Source organism: Helianthus annuus, chromosome 8, assembly GCF_002127325.2.
Source record: "Helianthus annuus cultivar XRQ/B chromosome 8, HanXRQr2.0-SUNRISE, whole genome shotgun sequence".
Classification (NCBI taxonomy): domain Eukaryota; kingdom Viridiplantae; phylum Streptophyta; class Magnoliopsida; order Asterales; family Asteraceae; genus Helianthus; species Helianthus annuus.
The window spans coordinates 97,738,782-97,761,934 of record NC_035440.2 but is presented as its reverse complement, the minus strand read 5'-3'; the positions used below and the strand labels follow the sequence as shown (position 1 = coordinate 97,761,934).

The 23,153-nt window shown below is 38.7% G+C and overlaps 1 protein-coding gene across 1 annotated transcript; it reads right to left on the bottom strand.

Annotated features, from left to right (window-relative positions):
* Positions 1-16,707: 16,707 nt before the first annotated feature.
* Positions 16,708-17,334, bottom strand: LOC110870414 (xanthotoxin 5-hydroxylase CYP82C4). Its single transcript, XM_022119597.1, has one exon. It carries the CDS (start codon positions 17,332-17,334, stop codon positions 16,708-16,710), a length of 627 nt encoding a protein of 208 aa, XP_021975289.1.
* Positions 17,335-23,153: the final 5,819 nt, after the last annotated feature.

Genomic DNA, 23,153 nt, shown 5'->3' with positions numbered 1-23,153 from the left:
ATGTGGAGAAATTGGGCACATTATCAGAAACTGCCCAAATGCTCCGAAGAAGAAATTTGTTGAGAAAGCTCCACCTGAAACAGTTCACCCTCAACGTCGGTCAGTTTCACCTAAACATGATAAGCGAACTGTAAAAGAACAAGAAACTAAACAACGACGTAAGAACATAAAAACTGTTGAAAAAGCTTTAAGATATGAAGTTAAAACAGTTCAAAAGGAACCAAGAGTGTCACAACCTGTAAAACCAGAATCTTCAAAAACTGGTAGGCAAAAACGAACTTGGTTACCTAAGTCGGGTGACAATTCAGGGGGAGCAGTTGTTCTTGAAAACCATCAAGAGATCGAGCTCACGTTTCGTGATGCTAAGGGACGACCCAAGACCACTAAGGCTTGGGTCCCCATTCTCAACTGATGTGTTTAATTGACATGTGCAGGATGTTCTAGGAAGAACTATTAATAGTCATTGGATTGTTGATAGTGGAGCATCCAGGCACATGACTGGCGACTTACGGCTCCTATACGACGTGAGAAACATTAGAGGAGGGTATGTTGCTTTTGCGGGTGACAAAGGCGGTTTTATCACTGGAGAGGGAAGTATCTCCAATGGCATCGTGTGTTTTGATAAGATCAATTATGTGAAGCAAATTGATCACAATCTTCTCAGTGTGTCGCAAATCTGCGATAAGAAATTCACCGTGCATTTTGATGATGCCGGCTGCTATGTGCTGAAACCTGGATTCAAAATTCCACAAGAATGGATTCTCTTATCGGCTCCGAGAGTTAATGATCTTTATATTCTCGACATGAGCCAGGCGATTACAACATCTGCACAAGTCACTTGCTTTGTCTCAAAAGCCACGGAAAAGGAGTCTATATCTTGGCACAGAAGAATGGGACACATTCACTTGAGAAAAATGAACCATTTGGTGAAAAATAATCTTGTGAATGGTGTGCCTGTGAGAAGTTTTCATCTACAAGATATCTGTGTCTCGTGCCAAAAGGGGAAGCAAACAAAGAAGTCTCACCCTTTGAAGAAAATCAACACTGTCAGCATGCCTCTCGAACGTCTTCATATGGACCTTTTTGGACCTATGAAGCACAAGACAACGTTTGGTGATGCCTATTGTTTAGTAGTTACTGATGACTACTCTAGATTTTCTTGGGTATCCTTTATGGCACACAAGAGTCAAACTCCTGGCATCCTCAAGGATCTTCTTACAATGTTGGAGAATCTCTATTCGTTGAAAGTAAAAAGGATCCGAAGCGACAATGGTACCGAATTCAAGAATCAAGTTATGGATGAGTTTTGTACTTCTAAAGGCATTCTTCATGAGTACAGTTCTCGTTATACTCCACAACAAAATGGTGTCGCTGAGAGGAAGAATCGAACGATTATTGAAACTGCAAGAACAATGTTAGTAGAGTCGGAACTCCCTATTCAATTCTGGGGGGAGGCTGTATCGGCTGCTTGCTACACGTTAAACAGAGTTCTTACAGTAAAGAGACATGGCAAGACTTGCTTCGAACTCCTTCAGAAAAGGAAACCGGATCTTTCTTACCTTGAACCGTTTGGTGCTCCATGTACTATGATTGAGCCGGATGGAAAGTTTGGTGCAAGAGCTATCGAGGGTTTCTTCCTTGGATATGCTACTCCGAATTTTCGTGTTTGGAATCTAGCTACCAAAAAGATTGAGCTATGGAGCGAAGTTAGGGTTCAAAGGTACACGAGTCCTGTTAGGGCTCCGGGTGATCCGTGGATGTTCGATTATGATGGGCTATTTGACTCCTTCAATCTGCCAACCTTTGACGAAGAATCAGCAGCGGCTCGAATGTTGTTGGAAAGTGACAACGCTGCTGTCTCGCCATTGGTTAGACCTATTGTTGTTGACCCTCAAGCTTCTTCGTCAGTCAACAATATGGTCCAAAATGAGGTTTATGAAGATGCTGCTGACTATAATGACTCTTCTGAAGATGATGAATATCATGATGCAGCTGAAGGATCTTCGGCTCCAGCTGCTCCTGTTCAAGGTGCTTCTGTAGATACACCTCATACGCAGAATGTAGACACTGCTGAAGGGAATGCATCCACCTCTACCCACATTCCTGGTGTGGAGTTGGTTGTTGATCTTAATCTTACCAACTTGGGTATCAATGCCCGTGTGCCAGATAATCCTGAAATGAGGATTCACGATACCCATCCCCAGCAGAACATAATAGGAGATGTCCATCGCGGTGTGCAGACGCGTAATCAGCTGAGAAACAACCGGAATGCTGGTTTGTATTCAGCTATAAGAGAATCTGGTCAACAGAATGACTGGTCCTTCGCGTGTTACGTGTCACAAGAAGAACCAAAGTCGTGGAAAGAAGCATTGAAAGACAGTGCTTGGGTTGAAGCCATGCAGGAAGAATTACAGCAATTTCACAAGCTTGGTGTTTGGAAGCTTGTTGAAAAGCCTGAGAACTACAAGAAGATTGGCACTCGATGGGTCTTCAAATGCAAGAAAGACGACCGTGGAGTGGTTATTCAGAACAAAGCTCGTTTAGTCGTTCAAGGTTTTCGTCAGATAGAAGGGATCGACTACAACGAAGTCTATGCAACAGTTGCACGTCTGGAAGCTATTCGGATCTTTCTGGCTTATGCCTCATTCAAAGGATTCAAGGTTTACCAGATGGACGTCAAAAGTGCATTTCTACATGGTGTGGTTGAAGAAGAGGTATATGTCGAACAGCCTCCAGGTTTTGAAGATCCTGTCCATCCCGATCGGGTTTGGTTGCTCAACAAAGCTCTCTATGGTCTTCATCAAGCGCCACGAGCTTGGTATGCAACCTTATCTACCTATCTGCTGGAGAACGGTTTTCGAAGAGGTCTTATCGATTGTACTCTCTTCATCAAAGAACAAGATGGGGATCTTCTTCTGGTACAGGTATATGTTGATGATATTATTTTTGGTTCTACTAATGATGTTTTGTGTAGGAATTTCGAGCGCATCATGCAGGATAAGTTCGAGATGAGTGCTATGGGGGAAATGAATTTCTTCTTGGGCCTACAAGTGCAACAAACGGAGTCTGGGATATTCATCCATCAGACTAAATATGTTGGTGACATCTTGAGCCGGTTCCAGATGTCCGATGCAACGCCCATTGGTACCCCATTGCCAACTAATCACGGAATTACTCCTGACTTGAAGGGTGAACCTGTTAGCCCCTCATACTATCGCGCAATGATCGGATCTCTTATGTACCTCACAGCATCAAGGCCAGACATAATGTACCCAACGTGCCTGCTTGCCAGATATCAAGTTAATCCGAAGGCCTCACATCTTGCAGCTGTCAAAAGGATTTTTCGTTATTTGAAGGCTTACCCCGACACCGGTCTGTGGTATCCTAGGGATAATAACTTTGACTTGGTCGCATTCAGTGATTCTGATTTTGGCGGATGCAAAATCGACGGCAAATCCACAACGGCTGGATGTCAGTTTTTAGGAAATCGCATAGTCACATGGCAGTGCAAGAAGCAGACATGCGTCGCTACATCAACATGCGAAGCTGAATACATTGCTGCCTCAAGTTGTTGCTCCCAAGTTCTTTGGATCCAACAACAATTGCGGGACTACGGTTTTGAATTCCTAACTACTCCTATATACGTTGATAATTCTGCTGCTTTAGATATCACTAAAAATCCTGTGCAGCATTCAAAGACCAAACACATCGAAATCAAATATCACTTCATACGTGATTGCTTTGAGAAAAGGCTAATCGATGTTGTTAAGGTCCACACCGATGACCAACGTGCCGACTTATTTACCAAAGCTTTTGACAAATCTAGATTTGACTTCTTATTATTGGTAAACGGCATTAAGGTCAAGCAAGAGTAAACCAACATCGGAAAATCATTTTTGTAAATATCATTGTGTGTTTTAAATTTATCTTAGTTTATTGATTTTAGGGGGAGTAAATTCAAATTTTAAAAATCCAAAAACATCGAAAAATTTCAAAAACACAAAAACAATAGAAAAACAAAAATGAGTTTCCTGGCGAGAAAAAGAGTAAATGATAGTAAATCAGTGGTCTGTCGAATCCTCTTCAAACTGAACCTTAAATGAAAAACGATAAGCAGCTCTATATAAGATGTATCGATAGGCTCACAATCATTTTAAAGTGTGCAGGGTGATATAAATCTTAATCGATTGAAGATCAGGTGGGAACCATTCATTGGCATATGGTCTTAGTACCGAAATTTCGTTTGAGAGATTGCCGAGATTCTGAGATATTCGGTCTTTATGCTGCTTATCATCTGGGTATCATGGTTGTATCTTTTACCGAAAAATAACGGGGACGCAAGTCTAGATCTTCCATGATACTATACATACGTGTACATATTACATACTGCATTCGACCTCAATAAGTGATAAACAATCACATGTCCATACAAATAAGTGATAAAATATCACATTTATCCGGGTGTCAAGTTCGTCTCTCTGCTGTACGGAAGTACTGACCTGTTCACGGACTTGCACCTGTGCCCTCATGCATATGAAAATCAAGTTCCTCATCAATAAGTGATTATATCACATAGGGCTTGTTTTCAAATCAAAATAAGTGAGTATCTCACAGCTTATACGGTCAAACAGATGATAATCGGTATACTCACCGGTAAGATGAACTCTCGTGCATACCTTGATACGGGAATGTGTCGTGATGTGGATGAACACCGGTCGGTAAGTATAAATCATACCTTAACGTATCCCCTCGCCATGATTACATCTGATAAGTTGAGTTTAAGTGGACATCAATACCGATAATTGTTATAGGATGCTTATCTTAATGTTAACTAACTGAACAACAAGAGTGTTTTGGCATGACCGTACACTGATATGATTCTCTTACCCTCGAAACTCGCAAAAAGAATGTCTGTATATATTTATTTACTGCTTAACTTTTATTGTTTTTCTTTTAAACAGTTTCGTCGTTTGGTGCATATCAGCACGACATTAGCGGTGATGTCGTTTGATAACACTCAAAGGATTTTAAATTGTTGTCTTTTAATTTCAAAAATACCAAAAAGATTTTAGGCTTGTTTTAATATAAACTTTGTAAAAGCCAAAAAGATTTTATTTTTTTTTTATTTTCGATCGTACGATGTTGGAGCTCGAGTCTTCGTTACCTGAAACCTGAACGAAAACCGAACTGACTTAATCTTCATAAACGGTCGAAATTTGCAAGTTTTGAAAGTTAAACTAAAATTGACAAATTTATTAAACTTTCAAACTGTCGGACGGTGTTTGATTGTGACATGGTCATACGTGTGTCATTTGTTTATGCTAACTATATTCCAAGCGGTTGTTCTCATTATGCGTTTAGATTTCTTGCATGTGCAGATGCTAAAGGCAAGGAGAACATAGTCAATGACAAGCTTCGGAATGAAGACACGACGTGAAGACACTCAAAGGATGAAGATGATCGAGTTGTCGCTGACCTCATCAACACCACAAGGATCTCACTTCATAAAGATCAAGTTTTTCACGAGCATAACTCAAGGGGGAGCTTATGTTAAGGGGGAGTTTGTTAACACACTTCCTACATGATACGGGTAGTTTGTTGATACACTCTCTGCTTTCAAGACGTGAAGACTTTGAAGATCCTCCGACAATGAAGACTTGAAAGGACATCAGAGTTTTGGTAACTCGAAGACCGAAGACCAAAGACCGTCGAAGTTCGAGACGAGTCTACAACTATAGAAGATAAAGACAAAGCTACAGCCAAGGGGGAGTTTGTTGGTGCACTTGTGTCTGTACTTTGTCTGTATTCGGTCTGTATGTAAACGATGTCCTAAGTTAGTCTGTAAGTTGACCAAGTCAACTATCCTCCTAGTTTGACTTGGCCAATAAGTTGTAATATGTTTGTCTGTATCGAAGGATAGCCTCGAAGGATACTGTTGATCCTTCGAGGTGCTCGATAGATATGGTTCGACTGTTAGACCTCGAAGGATCATCCTTCGAGGTCCCTGCTCATCCTTCGAATGAAATGTACTCGATAGATGATCCTTCGGACCATCTATCGGATCCTTCGGGATAGACAACATGAGCTGGGTATAAATACCCATGCAGTGTGTTGAGTGAAGGTAGATGCACACAGACAAGAGACTAGAGAGCTGAGAGCATTCTGTCCGAAACACACACACACATAGTGAGAGTTTGCAAGTTAGATTTGTAAACATTGTGCTTGTAACTGGAACCTTCATACGTATTAATACATTGGTGTTAATCGGTGAACCTTGTGTGTTCTTGTGTTTGTTCTTGCATCATCCCGGTTTGCTTGCTAGCTTGGATTCCGCACTCGCTAGTGAGTTAGTATAACAAGGTTTAGGTTTGTTCTCGATCCTCCGAGAGGGACCTTCAAAACCACGTATATTACACGAGTTTAATAAATGTAATATTGTTTACCAAATAATAAAATAATACATCTTTAAAAAATCTCATTTATTACACGGATTGAATAAATGAATTTTTATATACCAAATAATAAAAAAATTACATCTTTAAAAATATGCGCATTACACGGTTTGAATAAATGTAATTTTCTGTACAAAATAATAAAAAATCTATATCCTTAAAAAAACCGCGTTTATTGTACGAATTGAATAAATTTAATTTTATATATCAAATAATAAAAAACTATATTTTAAAAAACCTCATGTATTACATGGGTCGAGTAAATGTAATTTTGTATAGTGAAAATAAAAATATTTAATATATTAATACAAAGTTTGGTTTTCATGACAAAAATAGATTATTCTGTTGTTGCAAAATTTGTTAACGAAGTCTCAATAAATTTAACCCTTTAATTAAAACTCCGTAAATGTATAAATGATAAACAATATAAGTTAATTTTATTTTAAGTTTCGTAAAATCTATTTGATAACAAACTAAAAAAACGTTCATATAAGATATTAAATTAAATAATATTTAGTAAAAGGGTTATTTATAATTAATTATAATAGATTAAATTAAAATAATAATTATCTATAAGAGATGGCTTAATATGATAACAAGTGTCTCTAAATTATTTTCTTTTATTATATAGTTTAGATTAGATTTAGATTAGATACAAGTCTGAGTATATATACACACAAATCTATATCTTATAGTGACTTTCTAAACAATTAACAATATATATTGAGCGCACAAGGAACCATCGCAAAAGTCCAAGATTTCTCTGTATTACACACGTTAGCGTTACATAAACTTTTTCCCCACTCTTCTCAATTTCCCTAAATTTCCACAATTTTCTCCGGAATGCACAATGTCACCTTAGTTTTCCTCAAAATTCTCCAAAACAAAATTATTTTAGCATAAATTAAAATTAAAAAACATTAATATATAAAAAGTTTTAATATATTTAAAAAACTTTAATATCAAAAATTAAAAACTTTAATATAAAAAATATATGTAAAACATTAATTATATTGATGTTTGGCATGTTAGAATGTTTCCCTGAGAACCGGTGCCCACTCCCAAAATTATGGTGTTTTTTTTTTTTTCTCTTCTCATCCGGGGGTGGTGTTCTGAGCCAGGGCCGGACCTCCCCACCTCCACCCCGGCTCTCACTATGCCATAATGATGGACTGGATCGTTGTATTTGATTTTGTATACTTTAGTTACATATCTAAATGATTAAAATCTTTAACCCAAGAATAAATTTTCCAACACTATTATATAAACTATTGACTTAAAAATCAAGATAAAAAGAAGAAAGTAAAAGGAAATTCGGTCCCGAGCGCCATACCCAAAATCAAAACTAAGCCTCTTCGTACTGGGGTGGTATATACCTCCGGAACCCGCCAGGGCACCCCATAGCACACGGTTACACCGTTACGACCAGCGCTACGTGGTAAGTTTTCTGCCTCCCCGCGATATATATAAGGGTGTGACCCTTCCTTCCCCACTCACAAATATATATACATACATATATATAGAGCCCCATACATATATATCCCTAATACAAACTCAAGTTATATAAATATGAGGCTTTATATAACCCCCCTTTCTTACACCATTGCCACTTGTCACATAATGCCCCAATGGGCTCTACCACTACACATGGCCTAAGAGAAACGAACTAGTTGAGGAGTAGGCCTAGTGTCACACATCGGGTCCTCCCAAACAACCATATTATGTAATAGAGTTATGTGTACGTATATTATGAGAATCTGTTATTTACTTTTGGTGCATTGTGTGATCCTCTCATTGTGTTATGTGTATTAATATATATATTTATGTAAATGTGCCAATGTGAATACCGAGACAGCAAGGTCTTGACTCTAGACCACTCGGTCTCGAGAGACCCGAAACAGTTGGGCCGCACCCCCTGTGAGCCCACTCGGAAACCCCTTTAGGGTACACCATCATGGTGCGGGTATAAACCCCCATAAGGCCAGCCGGCTTTCCCTTTTGAGACAATCAAATCATTCTCACACTCCCCCAAAAACATTCCTCATCCTCTCGCTCTCTCTCTCCTCTCACCCCACTTCTCTCTCTAGAAAACCCTTGAAATCTCACCAAACACCCCACACTATTCTCGGAGAAATCGGTTGGCAGACGAAGGCTCGGAAGCTCAGATTCATCAACCCTTCTTGCACACTCTTGCACCATAACAAATCTCGGGTTAGTTGAATTCATCTCGGCTGTTGTGTAAATGTGTTACATGCTAGTGTGGGTACTTGCTCTAAATGTTTAAATGATGAATGAATGCAATGTTATACCAACTTAATGTATGGATTGTGTGCTAAAACGATATAAAGATAGTTGATTGGTGATAGTGTTGGTAATAGGATAGTATACGAAATGTGAATCTGTTCAAATAGATGAGGAATCCATGTTTATCGAGTAGGTGTGTGTATGATAGAAACATGAATGTGATGATGATGAGCTTGTTGACAAAACTGTGGTGATATGTGATGATCCTTGTGATAAAAATAACTACATGTCTTCCTGTTCGATTAAATGGATAAAACAGTGTTAGAAAATATAGGATTAGGTTTGTCTTGGTTTATGAACATGATGAATATGCTTGATGAACTGTTTGAAGATCATTGAAAATATTTGAATATGTGATGATTTGATCTGTTTTGATGGTGTACGGATTTGGAAACATGTTTGTGCAATATGATTGGATAGTACAAAAAGCCGGCAAAGGTTCTAGAAGGATTCCTTCATCATCAGGTGTGCGAGTCGAGACCCCTGGTGGCGACTCGAGACCATTTAGGTGACAATTCAAGACTAACCAGCACATCTGAAGGACTCGAGACCTATGTGGTTGTGACTCGAGATCCCTTGATCTCGACCCGAGACCGGACTTGAGACCACATAGGATGCGACTCAAGTGTTTACTCCTTGAGACCTTCAGTTTGCAACCCGAAACCTCTTGGTTGCGACTCGAGACCCCATGATCTCGAGTCGAGACCCCCTGGTCTCGACTAGGCTGCTTGACTCTGTTATAGGGCCATAATGTGTGACAACATGTTTTGGGCTGTGTGTGTTTCCTGCTACTGTTCAACTGGACTATGTGCTGCTATGATTTAACAGTTTAAATGTTAGAACAGGCCCAATAACGTATAGGATACTGGTATGATATGTATGCTATGTGTTAGATACGTGTAGGATCTACGTGACTTATTTATACCCGAGCCTGACCTATACTGGTAACCATATTAGGACGTGGTTGACCAACACACTTGACCAAGTAAACCATCTGCCGAGCAACCCAAGGTGAGTTCATAACCTTTTCTAAAAGCGTGTGTTCCCGGTGGTTGGGAAATGGAACAAACAACGCTACCTCCTTGTGTGGGGTACAAACTTACTTTTCTCCCCTTGTGCGGGATACACAGTTATTTACTATTTATATTAGATGCAACAAGCGAGACTAAACAGAACTCTATCACTCAAGTCCCTACTCATGATACCGATTAGTCACCGGGGCCTGGCGAACGGGTTATTAGTTGATAGCGTTATTTAGGTCTCACCAACCTCACACTGTGCCTCTGGAGGAGGACGAGCGTGAACTAATAGACTCTGGAAACCGTCAATGATAATAGACATTTACAAACGGGGCACTCTACGGAAACGTACGGTCGTAAGGATTCGGTATAACGCAGTTTAGTAGCTTACATATGGGGTAGCTCCCCATCGCATGATATAAATGAGTAAATTAACTATCGAAACAAGTTTTTGGAATTAAAACTAGACAAACTCGTGAACTCGCCAACATTATGTTGATACCCTACTGCATGCTTTGCAGGTACTCAATGACTCAGGAACTTGCAGCTTGGGGATGTGTAGTGGACGTCTAAACCCGTGTGTTGAGTTTATTAAATAATTTGGAAACTTAAACTTTTGTTTGAACTATTCTACTATGCTTCCGCTACTTACTTAAACTGTTATTTGAACTTAAAAACATTTGGATTTTAACTATGGTTATCACTAACCATTATGGTTGGTAAGCGCTACTATTATTACTGTTCCGTATGATTGATGGCTGAATCCTGATCAGTCACACGTCTCGCGGTAGTACTCCGCATGTGGTTTTTGAGGGTATGACACCTAGTCTAACTGGCCGTCTAGCCATGAAAACAATGAATTTTAAACTAAACTAGTTTTTTTTTACGACGCGCGTTGCGGCGAAATCAAGCAAATAATAATGTAAAACAATCGTTATTTGAAAATAAAGCATATTGTTTAGAAAACCAAACCATTATTATACTATATTAAAGAAGCATCAAATTAAATTAATCGATAAATTAATATATGTTCTAAAAAAGAAAAAAAATATTAATAAAATGATAAAGGAAATATATGGTTAAAAAAACAAAAAAAAATTAAAATTATGTTATTAAAAGTTAATATAATAATAAATTATTATACTATATTATATGGAAAATAACAAAAAAAAATATATATTATTTTAAAATTAAAATTACATCGTTATTTACTATCAATATATATATAATTTCTTGAGGTTTCTACTTTTTAATTGTAGATAGACTATCCCTTATAAATATTAAAAGCAACAAGACAATAAAGTATATGTAGTGACAGTTAAATATGTTGGCTCGAACTGGATCTTGATCTCTAAATGAGCGTGATAACTTTGAATAACAACAACTTGTAATAACCGACTGAATGTAATGTTTGTACAAATCGAATGAGTAAGTAAGTTACAAATGAATCTACATGAACCTATTTATAGTTTTCTACGGGTACGAGTGAATGGTTGCGTCTCTTCGTGAAAGGACACGTCTCTTGGATATGTGGTTGTGATTGAATCTTGAAGAGGTGTGTTGAACCCAATCCACTCGATCAACAGTCGTGTCTTTCCCTTTGTTGCCTTGTACCGATTCGAAATGGGTGTGTGTGTGTGGAGACACACCTTTTCGATTATGATGGTAGTTTCCATCTTCCATGTTGTCAACTTTGGTCCTCGTACTTTGTAACCGCTACATAACATATATTATACCTATCTAACTAACTATGATGTTAAGAGATTAACCGGTTTCATTCACCCCCTTAATCTCGAACATCCATAAGTTGTTTTAAGTCTTGAATTCCAAGCAGTTCCCTCATTGTAGCAAACTTGATCCTTGCTAGTGCCTTTGTTAGTATATCTGCCCGTTGTAGTTCTCCACTTATGTGTTCCACAGTGATATCTTCATTTTCCACACATTCTCTTATGAAGTGATAGCGTGTGTCAATGTGCTTGCTTCTTCCATGAAAGACTGGATTTCTCATGAGTGCTATTGCTGAAACATTATCTACTCTGAGTGTTATCTTCTTTTCCTTCCAGCCTGTGATTTCACTTAACAATCTTTTAAGCCACAGTGCTTGACATGCTGCTGCAGTGGCTGCCATGAATTCTGATTCGCATGATGATAGTGCCACTGTTTGTTGCTTCTGTGTACACCAGGTTATAGGTGATTCTCCGAAGTAGAATACCAGACCAGTTGTTCCTTTTCCTTTGTCTGTATTAACTCCAAAACTACTGTCACTATAACCTGTGATCTTACATCCTCCTTGTCTTTTGTAGATGATTCCATGCTCTTTAGTTCCTTTGATGTAACGCAGTATTTGCTTTACTGCTTTCAGGTGTTATTCTTTCGGTTCTTGCATGAATCTACTCAGTAGACTGACTGGGTAACATAGATCTGGTCTTGTATGCAATAAGTACCTGAGAGAACCTATCAGGCTTCTGTAATGTGTTGCATCCACTAGATCTCCTTCTTCAGTCTTTGTTAATTGAGTTCCTGGAGTCATGGGTGTCTTCGTGTCATTGCAGGATAACATATCAGCGTCTTTGAGTATCTTGTTAATATATCCTGTCTGCTTGATGCCTATCTCACCCCCTGCTTGAATTACTTCTATTCCCAGATAGTATGCTAGCAATCCTAGATCGCTCATATCGAATTTGTTCTTCATCTGAGATTTGAAGATGTCTATCTCCTTCTTTGATGTTCCAGTGACTATCAAGTCATCAACATAGACTCCAACTATTAGCGTAGAGGCTTCACTCGTCCTTGTATAGATTGCGTTTTCTAAAGTACACTTCTTGAAGTTAAGTGACTTTAGGGTGTGATCTAACTTCGTGTTCCAAGCTCTTGGTGCTTGTCTTAATCCATACAGTGCTTTAGATAGTCTGTAAACCTTTCCTTCATCACCTGGCTTTATAAATCCTTCTGGTTGTGATACATAGACTTCCTCCTTGAGGTCTCCGTGCAAGAATGCAGATTTCACATCTAAATGATGTACCTCCCAACCTTGATATGCTGCTAAAGCCAACATTAGTCGTACTGTTTCCATACGTGCTACTGGTGCAAAGACTTCGTCAAAGTCTATTCCGTGTTGCTGAACATATCCTTTTGCAACTAGCCTTGCCTTGTGTCTGACAATGTTTCCGCTTGCATCTTTCTTAGTCTTGAATACCCACTTTAAACCTATTGCTTTGTGACCACTTGGTAATTCTGTCAATTTCCAAGTGTTATTCTTGTTTATTGAGTCTAACTCAGCCTTCATTGCTTCAATCCATTTTTTGTCACTAGATGCTTCCTTGTAATTCCTTGGTTCTTCTTCAGCGAGTAATAATTCATGTGGATCTAGTTGAATTTCTTCTGTTTCTTCATACAGGTCTTCGAGACTTTTCAGTCTTACTGGAGTGTCGCTAGTACTCTCTGTTGTACTTTCAGAGGTAGATGGACCTCCACTTGATAAACTGCTTGAGCTTCCTGCTGAGTTCTGATTGTTTGAATGTGCTGGCGGGGTTACATAGGAGTCTGGTTCTTCTGTCTGATCTCCTCCTGAATCATTATGTTGTAGCCCGCTACTGCCTGGACTACTTGGTTCATTTTCTTCTAATTCTGATGGTATGTCGTCTTCTTGAATGACAAAGTTTGTCCATTCGGGATTCCCTGAATCTACCGTTTCCATATAACTATTCCAGTTCCATGGTTGACCTTCCATGAACTTTACGTCTCTACTGACACATATCTTGTTCTTTGCTGGATCATATAATCTGTATGCTTTTGATCCTTCTTCTATTCCAAGATAAACCATAGGTGCACTTCTATCATCTAACTTCTTTTGTTGAAGTGGTAGTACCTTAGCGTAAGCGGTGCAGCCAAAGACCTTCAAGTGTTCTAAATTTGGCTTCCTTCCTTTCAATGCTTCATATGGCGTCTTGTTCACCAGGGCTTTTGTTGGAACCCTGTTTAGTACGTATATCGCGTGTCGTATTGCTTCACCCCAAAAGTTTTGTGGCATGTTCATTGCCTTCAGCATACTGCGAGTAGTGGATAACATCGTCCTGTTTCGCCTTTCTACTACTCCATTTTGCTGTGGGGAATATGGTGCTGTAAGCTGTCTTGCTATGCCATTGGATTTGCAATACTTGTTGAATTCAGCCAATGTGAATTCACCTCCTCTATCCGTTCTTAGCATCTTTAACTTGGTCTGTGTTTCCTTTTCCACCTTTTCTTTGAACGCTTTAAATGTTTCGAATGCTTGATCCTTGGAAGTTAGTAAATATGCCCACATGTAGCGAGTACAGTCGTCTACAAGTAAGAATATATACTTCTTCACAGCATGTGTTGGTGGGGATATAGGACCACACAAATCTCCATAGACTAAGTCCAGAGGTTTTAAAGATCTGAACTTTGCCTGATTTGGAAATGGTGCCCTACTATGCTTTCCTAATAAGCACGCGTCACAGACTTGACTAGCATGACTTATTTGTGGAACTCCATGTACCAAGTTCTTACGAGTCATTTCCTTAATAGCATCAAAGTGTAAATGGCCTAACCTTGCGTGCCATAACCATGCTATATCTTCGGTCTTTGATAGTAAGCAGATTGGTTTTCCAGTCTTCAGCTTGACTTTGTACAGCCTGTTCTTCAATCTCTTGACTCGCATTAGTAGCTTTCTATTTCGATCTCGGATAGTAAGTAAGTCTCCGTCCATAACCACTTTGAAACCAATTTCTGTAAGTTGTCCGAGGCTCAATATGTTGCTTTTCAGACTTGGAATGTAGTATACTTGTGAAACAATCTTTTGTTCTTGGTTCAGACATTCCAGTAGTATTGAACCTTTGCCTTTAATTTCTACGTGTGACCCATCACCAAATCGTACTTGTCCTGTCACCGTTTCATCTAATTCTTTGAAGTGACTTCGCACTCCTGTCATGTGGTTGCTGGCCCCGTTGTCTAAGTACCATAGATTTTCATTTTCTGAGGCGTAGCTTGTTGGTTTTATACGTTCCTCGTTTAGCAGAGCCCTTTCTTGAACATTTTCTTCTTGTATTGCCATTAGCAATACGGGTGCTTCGTCTTCCTCGACGAGGTTTGAATGTTCTTGTACTTCGTCTTTCTCAGAACAGTCCTTCTTGAAGTGTCCATACTTCTGACACTTAAAACATTGGATCTTACTTAGGTCGGTTCTTGCAAACTTCCTCCAATTTCTAGAATTTCCGTTTCTAGGTCTAGATGTAGATCCTTCGTTTCTGGGACTTTGCCTGTTTCTGTTGTTCCGCCAATTCCCACGCGTCTGGTTAAATTTACCACGACCGCGGTTTCCAGATTGCCTTCCTCTGGTGTTATCCTGATGTGTGAGCATGAGCCTATCTTGGCTTTCTCCTTGATTTCCTTTCTTTAACTTGAGTCGTTCTTCATATGTCTTTAGTCTTCCGACCGCTTCTTCTAGCGTCATGGTTTCTAGATCGGAGTATTGTTCCATAGAGGCAACGATTTGAGTAAACTTATCCGGTACACCATTTAGGAGTTTGCGTACTAGACTTGGTTGACTCAATGTCGTTCCTACTTCAGTTGCCCGGGTAACGATACTATTAATCTTTGCGGTAAACGAATCAATAGTGTCGTCATCCTTCATTTGCAACAATTCAAATTCTGACAATAGCGTGTGCATACGCGCCTTTTGTACCCGATCAACACCAACGTGTCTAACCTTTAGATTATCCCAAATCTCTTTTGCAGTTTTACAACTTGCAACTTGCAATACAACGTCTTCTGGTATTGCTTGAAACAGATATGCAATTGCAGACTTATCTTTCTTAGTGTCTACCGTTGCATTTTCTGCCGGTTCAATCGTTTCCCACAAACCATTCGCTTCAAGAATCGTCTTGATACGAATAGCCCAAACTGTATAGTTTGTTGGTTTCAGAATCGGACACATCGGACACTGAAACTGGGAAAGAGAATTTCCATCTTTCTGTATTATTATCGGACTTTGTCCGGTTGATCCTGCCATATCTTCCTGCCGAATAATCTTCACTTCTAATAACTTTCTTTTGGTTTCAATAGATCTTAATAACCCCGATTACCCGAATCGTGTTATAATCAAACAACCGAAACAAACTAATTCGCACTAAACCCCGGAATCAAAACCAAAACCTAGATTCCTAACCGTTCGGTTCGACCGACTTCCCTAGAACCGAAAATCAAAAAATTCTGAAATGAACTTTGCGAATTGAAAATGAAATTGAAACCTGCTCGCGAATTCCCTGCGATGCCTTGCGATTCCCACGCCTAGAGCCTGACGCTCTGATACCAATTTGTTGGCCCGAACTGGAACTGGATCTTGATCTCTAAATGAGCGTGATAACTTTGAATAACAACTTGTAATAACCGAATGAATGTAATGTTTGTACAAATCGAATGAGTAAGTAAGTTACAAATGAATCTACATGAACCTATTTATAGTTTTCTACGGGTACGAGTGAATGGTTGCGTCTCTTCGTGAAAGGACACGTCTCTTGGATATGTGGTTGTGATTGAATCTTGAAGAGGTGTGTTGAATCCAATCCACTCGATCAACAGTCGTGTCTTTCCCTTTGTTGCCTTGTACCGATTCGAAATGGGTGTGTGTGTGGAGACACACCTTTTCGATTATGATGGTAGTTTCCATCTTCCATGTTGTCAACTTTGGTCCTCGTACTTCGTAACCGCTACATAACATATATTATACCTATCTAACTAACTATGATGTTAAGAGATTAACCGGTTTCAAAATATATATTGAGATTGGTAAAAAAACAACGTTACTGACCAAAGTTGTTGCCTTGATGATGGTTTCACGCCCATAGCCAAACATTTCAGTGTCTTGGGGTACGGATGACAACATCAGATCCATGAAGTCACCTTCTTTATCGCTATCACATTCTTGTCTTCTCAATATGTTCGTTAAGCCACTTTTCAATGACACCATCAAGCTCTTTCGCCACTTGCTTCATAGCTTTAAGATGCCCTCCAATATCCATCCAATCAAGATTAGGAAAGAAATCCGACACAACAAAAACACCTGAAAGACACACTAGTTTCTTTATGGCTTCTTTTACATGCGACTCTTGTTCGTTGTTACCATTGGAGAATCCTTTCCCCACTAGGATTCTTACAATAATATTGAGCGGTATGCGCTCGAACCACTTGCTTATGTTAATTACAGATGCTCGGCCCCCATTCCTTTGGGACAACATGGAGAGCTCGTTAATGGAGTTCTTCACCTGTGAGGTACGGATGTGCTTGAACTTTTCAACACGTTGGCTTGTAAAGAGCTCAGAAACCGCCATCTTTCGCATCTCTCGCCAATACTGACCATATGGCGACATTCCAAAACCAGCATTGTCGTAGTTCAAGTAGCGGCCCGCAGAGAGATTAGGCCTGGTTGCAAAATTTCTTTCATTGATGGTGAAGCAATCTTTCACCATCTGTGGATTGCTGATGACCAACGCTCGGTGACTTCCGAGCCTTAGAGTGTAAGCCGGCCCATAATCATCAGCCATATTTCCTAGTATACGTGCGACCGGAACTTGAACCCGTAGATGATGAAGGTGACCTATAAAAGGCAATGCCCCTGATGGTTCTGGAGCTATTAGTTTATTACTTTTTTCTTGTGTTTTTCTCATGCTTATTTTGTAAGAATAGATTATAAAAGAAAGTAAAAGCCCTAAAAGTGTTAGAAACTGAAGAAAATATTCCATGTTGATGCAGTTGTGTTTTGTTATTTTTGCCAGAATAACCAACATTTGATTTATATTTGTAGCCAAGATCCTCTAGATGGAAATATCAAATATCTAGTTGAATGGTTACAATGATAGATCTTGTCATCTTGTAGCTCCTATCAAATCTATACAACTATGCAAATAGGTTTCTCTTTGAAAGACATACTAGCGGGTTACCATTCACGCTCTATAGCAGATACAAAACGTAGATAAAAATAAGTAAATCATGACACGACACTCTACATGACCATATAACACCGTATCGTGACAACGTACGTATTCAAAAATCATGAAAAGGTTACATCGTTGTTGTATATGAAAGCCAAGTTGTTCGAACAAAATTTACACCAAAACGTATTAAACATAGACACGATGGCCAACATAGATAAAAAAAAGCACGGCGAAATGGTGTATTTAGAGATCAGCGCCGGGCGGTTTAAAAAAAAACGTAAAAGGTTTAAAAAATGTTTAAACAATCGATCAGTTTATAAACAATGTTACAAAAATTTACTTCGAAACGTAGATAAAAACAGCTCATGTGTAGCGCCGATATAAAAACGACCCGTTACAAAAAAAAAAAGAATTAAAAAAATTCACGTAACAGAAAATTCATTCAAAACTCAAAATGATAACTTTATTCAATGCTTGTGGTGTAAATCGGTTGACGAGAAAAAGTATTAAACCAACTAAATTGTAGTGGATGTAAACAAAAATTAAACTAACGTGTAGGGGGTGTTATTTTAAACCTAAATTTGTTGTTGTTGTTGTTGTTGTTGCCGTTGTTGCTGCTGTTGCTACTGCCCTTTTCGTCCCTATGGTTTGTTCACTTTAATCGTTTCAGGCTAATACCAATAAGATGAAAATAAAAGATGTATTAATTGACACTAATACCTTTCATTTAACCTGTCTGACTTTACTGGGTTTTAATTTTTGGACTGAAGTGACACGTTTCCAGTATATCAGGAGGGAAAGTGATGCATTTTTTAAAAGTGACCTACAATGCCAAAAGTGAACAAACCACAAGGACGAAAATGGTTGTTAACTATTATTATTATTATTACTATTATTATTATTATTATTATTATTATTATTATTATTATTTTAGTAAGTGGAGATGGAAGAAAATGTTACTGCTTATTTGTATATTTTAGTAGGACAATATTTACCTTTTATAATTTTTCAATATATTTTATAAGAGTTTGTAGGTAGAGAAGCGAGAAAATATTACTATTTATCTATATATTTGAGTGAGACACTGTTTACTCTCTATATTTTTTTAATATATTTTGAAAATGATTGTGAGTGGAAGAGAGAGAGAGAAAATAATGATAAAGTTGGAAAAAATATTATTTAATTGAAATGATAGAGAAAATGTATTTAATTTTAGTGAAATTATAAGATAAATTTGATGGAAGGATGAGAATCACATCATGTCCACTAAATTACTAAATTGTGTGATGGGGTCATCTACATTATATACAATGGTTATAAGTGGATGTGTAAGAAAATGTTACCATTTATCTGTAAATATAAAAAAAAAACACTTCACCCCTATAAAATTTTTAATATTTTTAGAAAGTGGTTGTGAGTAGATGTCGCAGCCCCCGACCCGTCCCCCGAGAGCGGGCGGCCGCGGGACACAGAGCTGGTGGTATCGGCGTTTATTAATTTAGCAGCGGAATTTAAACCTCAGGACCGTAGTTAGGAAATTATTATAAGTGTTTCAAAACACCAACTTTTATAATAAGTAAATGAGATAAAACCCAAGTTTCATTGATAATACATTTTTAGGGGTAAACCCTAATTATGTTGAAAACATAAACTCATTTTAGGTAACTTTTATAGCCACTTCTTTAAACCTTCAGTGCTCTCCAGTTGTTAGCTTCACATTAAGTTACCTGAAACGCGTTTTAAAAAGATTTTATCAGCAAGAAATACTGACGAGTGCATTCCAGTTTAATCAAAACAGCTTTTATAACTTTACAGTATTGAGAGCGATTACAATGTTCATATCTACCAATATACTCATTCAGTATTTGTCATGTTCACAGTTCCATGACTGTGGTCGTGTTACTCATTGGCTAACTCGTCGTCCAATAGTAACATATTACAAGTAATGTATACAAAACCCCACATACCGGCAGCAATTGTAGAATACATAGATTCAATCACTGTTAAGTATAATTTAAAACATTTAAGATTTTGTAAAAACAGTTTGGTAGAAAAAGAGAATGACTCACATTGCTGACTTAGGTAATACTATAGCTTCCTATTGGTGATCCTGGTTATAATCTATTAAAATTAAACAATGCACACGCGTTAGTAAGATAACCCAAATCACATTAGCCATACAACCGAGACAGAACTCCAACGAAATGAGTCAGGCAGAGCCTTGACATGCATTACGGAGCCCTAGATCAATCGGGTAAAGTAACAAATACGTGATCGGGGGTTATAATACTTACAATCTGGCAGAGCTTTGCTTTTTAGGGGTGTTATTCCCAAGTATTTTGCCTATTAAGAATTTTGAGAGAGAAAGAAATTCTGAACGAAAACAAATGAGGCCATCAACCTCAATTTATAGGCTGGAACAAGGGCGGCTCATGCCCCGCGAGCCCCACCCATTTCTCTTTCGCAGCCCGCGAGAGGTGTAGGCTAGGCTCTAGCCTTGGTGAATCAACGTAGTAGACCTAACACGTCGTGGGACACGTGGCGTCCTGGGATGTCGCCTGGTGTAACCTGGCTGCGCCCCGCGACAGACCTCGGGGGCCGGGTCGCGGCCCGCGAGCACCATTAAATATTTGTTTTATTTGATTTTTAAAGAAATTAATGTTATTTAGGGCCGTTTACGAGTATACGAGATATAATTCGGGCATTTAGGGTGTTTTAGGATGGTTGTTATATCCTCCCCACCTTGTTCTAAATCTCGTCCTCGAGATCTACTAGAACAGGTGTGGATATTTCCTTTGCATTTCTGACTCGAGCTCCCAAGTGTACCCTGGTCCTCTCTTGGAATCCCATTTCACTTTGACCAGAATAATCTCTTGTGCTTAAGGTTCTTGATCTTTCTATCTTCGATCTGTAGTGGTTTCTCTATAAACTTAAGTTTCTTATTTACCTCTATGTCCTGAAGAGGTATCACTAATGATTCGTCTGCTAAGCATTCTTGAGGTTACTGATGCGTGTATAGTGTAATATAATTTAGATGAATATTTAAGCCCCTTTTTACACTTTTAGCCAAGTTTTAAATTTATAAAACACGATATTTACTAACACTAAACACACATATGGGCAAGTGCACCCATCGTGGACGTAGTATAGTGTTGGTAAGATACCGAGGTCGTCCAAGGACACAAGAGCTTTTAATACCGGTTTATCCTCAACGTCTAATCAAATCAAAAAGTGAGAAAAATGTTTTAAACTAAGAAAAATAAAAACTAACTAAATGCTGAAAATAAAATAAAATAAAAACAGATAGACAAGATGAATCACTTGGATCCGACACTTGTGTTAGTATAACCTTTGATTATTTTCGCACTTTTGCACTTGTTTAAGAGATTATCTTAGTTATTGTAGTAGGCCCCTCTTTTGAAGGCGACGTTACCCTCAACCCAGTAGTTTGAGTCAGCAAGGATACAATCCTAAAGGGTCGGATTATTGAAAGATAATGAATTAAGTTATTAATGCAAATTGTGGTAGGCCCCGCTTTCGGCGGTGACGTTACCCTCGGCTAAGTAGTCTGAGTCAGCAGGGATACAATCCTAAATAGCCGGGTTATAGTATTAACAGTAGTTAACTTATGAGGGGGTCAAAGAGTTTGGATCCCCGCCATCCAATACCTATGGGCATTGAAGGAGATCCTACTAAATTTGACCCAGGTCCCAAGCAGGACCTCTAAACGCTGAACAAGGGCAAGACCCTTACCAAACCGTTCCCTTAACCCCCGACCAGGTAGCCAACATACCTCCATATAGACCGTGGAGATATGAATGGTGAAAATCTTTTATTTTATATAGACAGTAAAATAATGCCAAGACACCACGGACAAACGATAAGGAAAGATCACCTTCAACATAAGTAACTAGTTATTAAAGTCATTAATACAAAACCAAATAAAAAGTGCAAAAGATTAAAAATAAAAAGTATTATACTAAACACTTGTCTTCACCAAGTGATGTAAGAGACTTAGGCAAACATGGCCTTGATTGTCAAGAACTCTTACTATCAATCTTGTATCCCGAGACGACTCACACGCTCTATGATGGACAATGGATGATGGTGGTGGATGATGGTGTTATGGTGGTGGTGGGTGGTGGATGAAGTGTGAGAGAGGTGGTGTGCCAAGGGATGAGATGGAATGAAACCAAGCACCCCTATTTATAGGCTGAACAGAAGGCTGGGCACGGCCCCGTGTCCGCTGGACACGGCCCCGTGCCCGTCTGACATTCTCTCTCTTCATTAATTGTAATTCGCAATTACAATTAATGCGCCTGCTGTACTTTCACCACGCCCCCGTGCCCGCTGGACACGGCCCCGTGGTGGGCAATGGAAGCTTCTACTGGTTTGTCTTTTCTGCTGCTTCTTGTGCACGGCCCCGTATTCGCTGGACACGGGGCGTGTTCAGTCTTCTGTTTTCTCTTCTTTGCCTTGGGAGGTGCCGTTGAGGGTCCGGGCAGTCTACTTTTATTCCTTTTCTTGTATTTATGCTAGAATTAGTTGTCTTTTTGCTTCTTTTGTGATTTTGAGCTCATTTCATCCTGAAAATACAAAAGGAAGACAAAAACACTCTTTTTCCAACATTAGTACTTAAAAAGGGTTAGTTTTATGCCTTAATTGATGTGATTTATATGTTGCATTTTACACACATCAAATACCCCCACACTTGAACTTTTGCTTGTCCTCAAGCAAAACTCTTTAAATGTGGCTTACACTCCCAAATGGAATAGGTAGAAGAGAAAGTTTTTAGCTTGTCCTAGAGTGTCGGGAATCCAAGGTCTTTGTAAGTTTTATTTTTATTTATTTACAATCCTATTCGTTATGATTTATTTTGAAAGTTTCATAAGATAATTTACTTATTTGGGCATAGCATGCCTTATTAAAATTCCATTTATATACAAGTTCACATACCTCACGGGAGATCACTCAACACTCGGCCGAAGGTGTAATTTTTAGTGAATCACCCGAGAGTGGCATGGAACTTACGCCTTCCATAGGCTTGCCAAGCAATCAATCCTCCTCCTTTTTAACTTTTTACCTTTATAAATATCAAGAGGACTTTTTTTGGGTGAAGGGTTAGGCTTGGGTTAAAGGTGGGTGGTTTGGGTTAGTTGTTAGTAAAAGGGCGAAAATCGTAAAAAGCGTCGGTTTTCGTGACATACCTTGTTTTTAGTGACTTTTTATTTTGAAGTATTTCTCCAAACAAGCTTTTATATAGCTTTTGTTTGTTTTTGACTTCATCATTGTGTTTTTTTTTTTCATCACATGAAAAGGCGAGTTTACGAAAAACCGAGCTTGTTACTAAAATAAAAGGTGAAAAATAAAAAAGGGTTTTTGGTGGGTAAAAAGGGTTTTGGGGTAATGAAATGAAAGGTTTAGGCTCA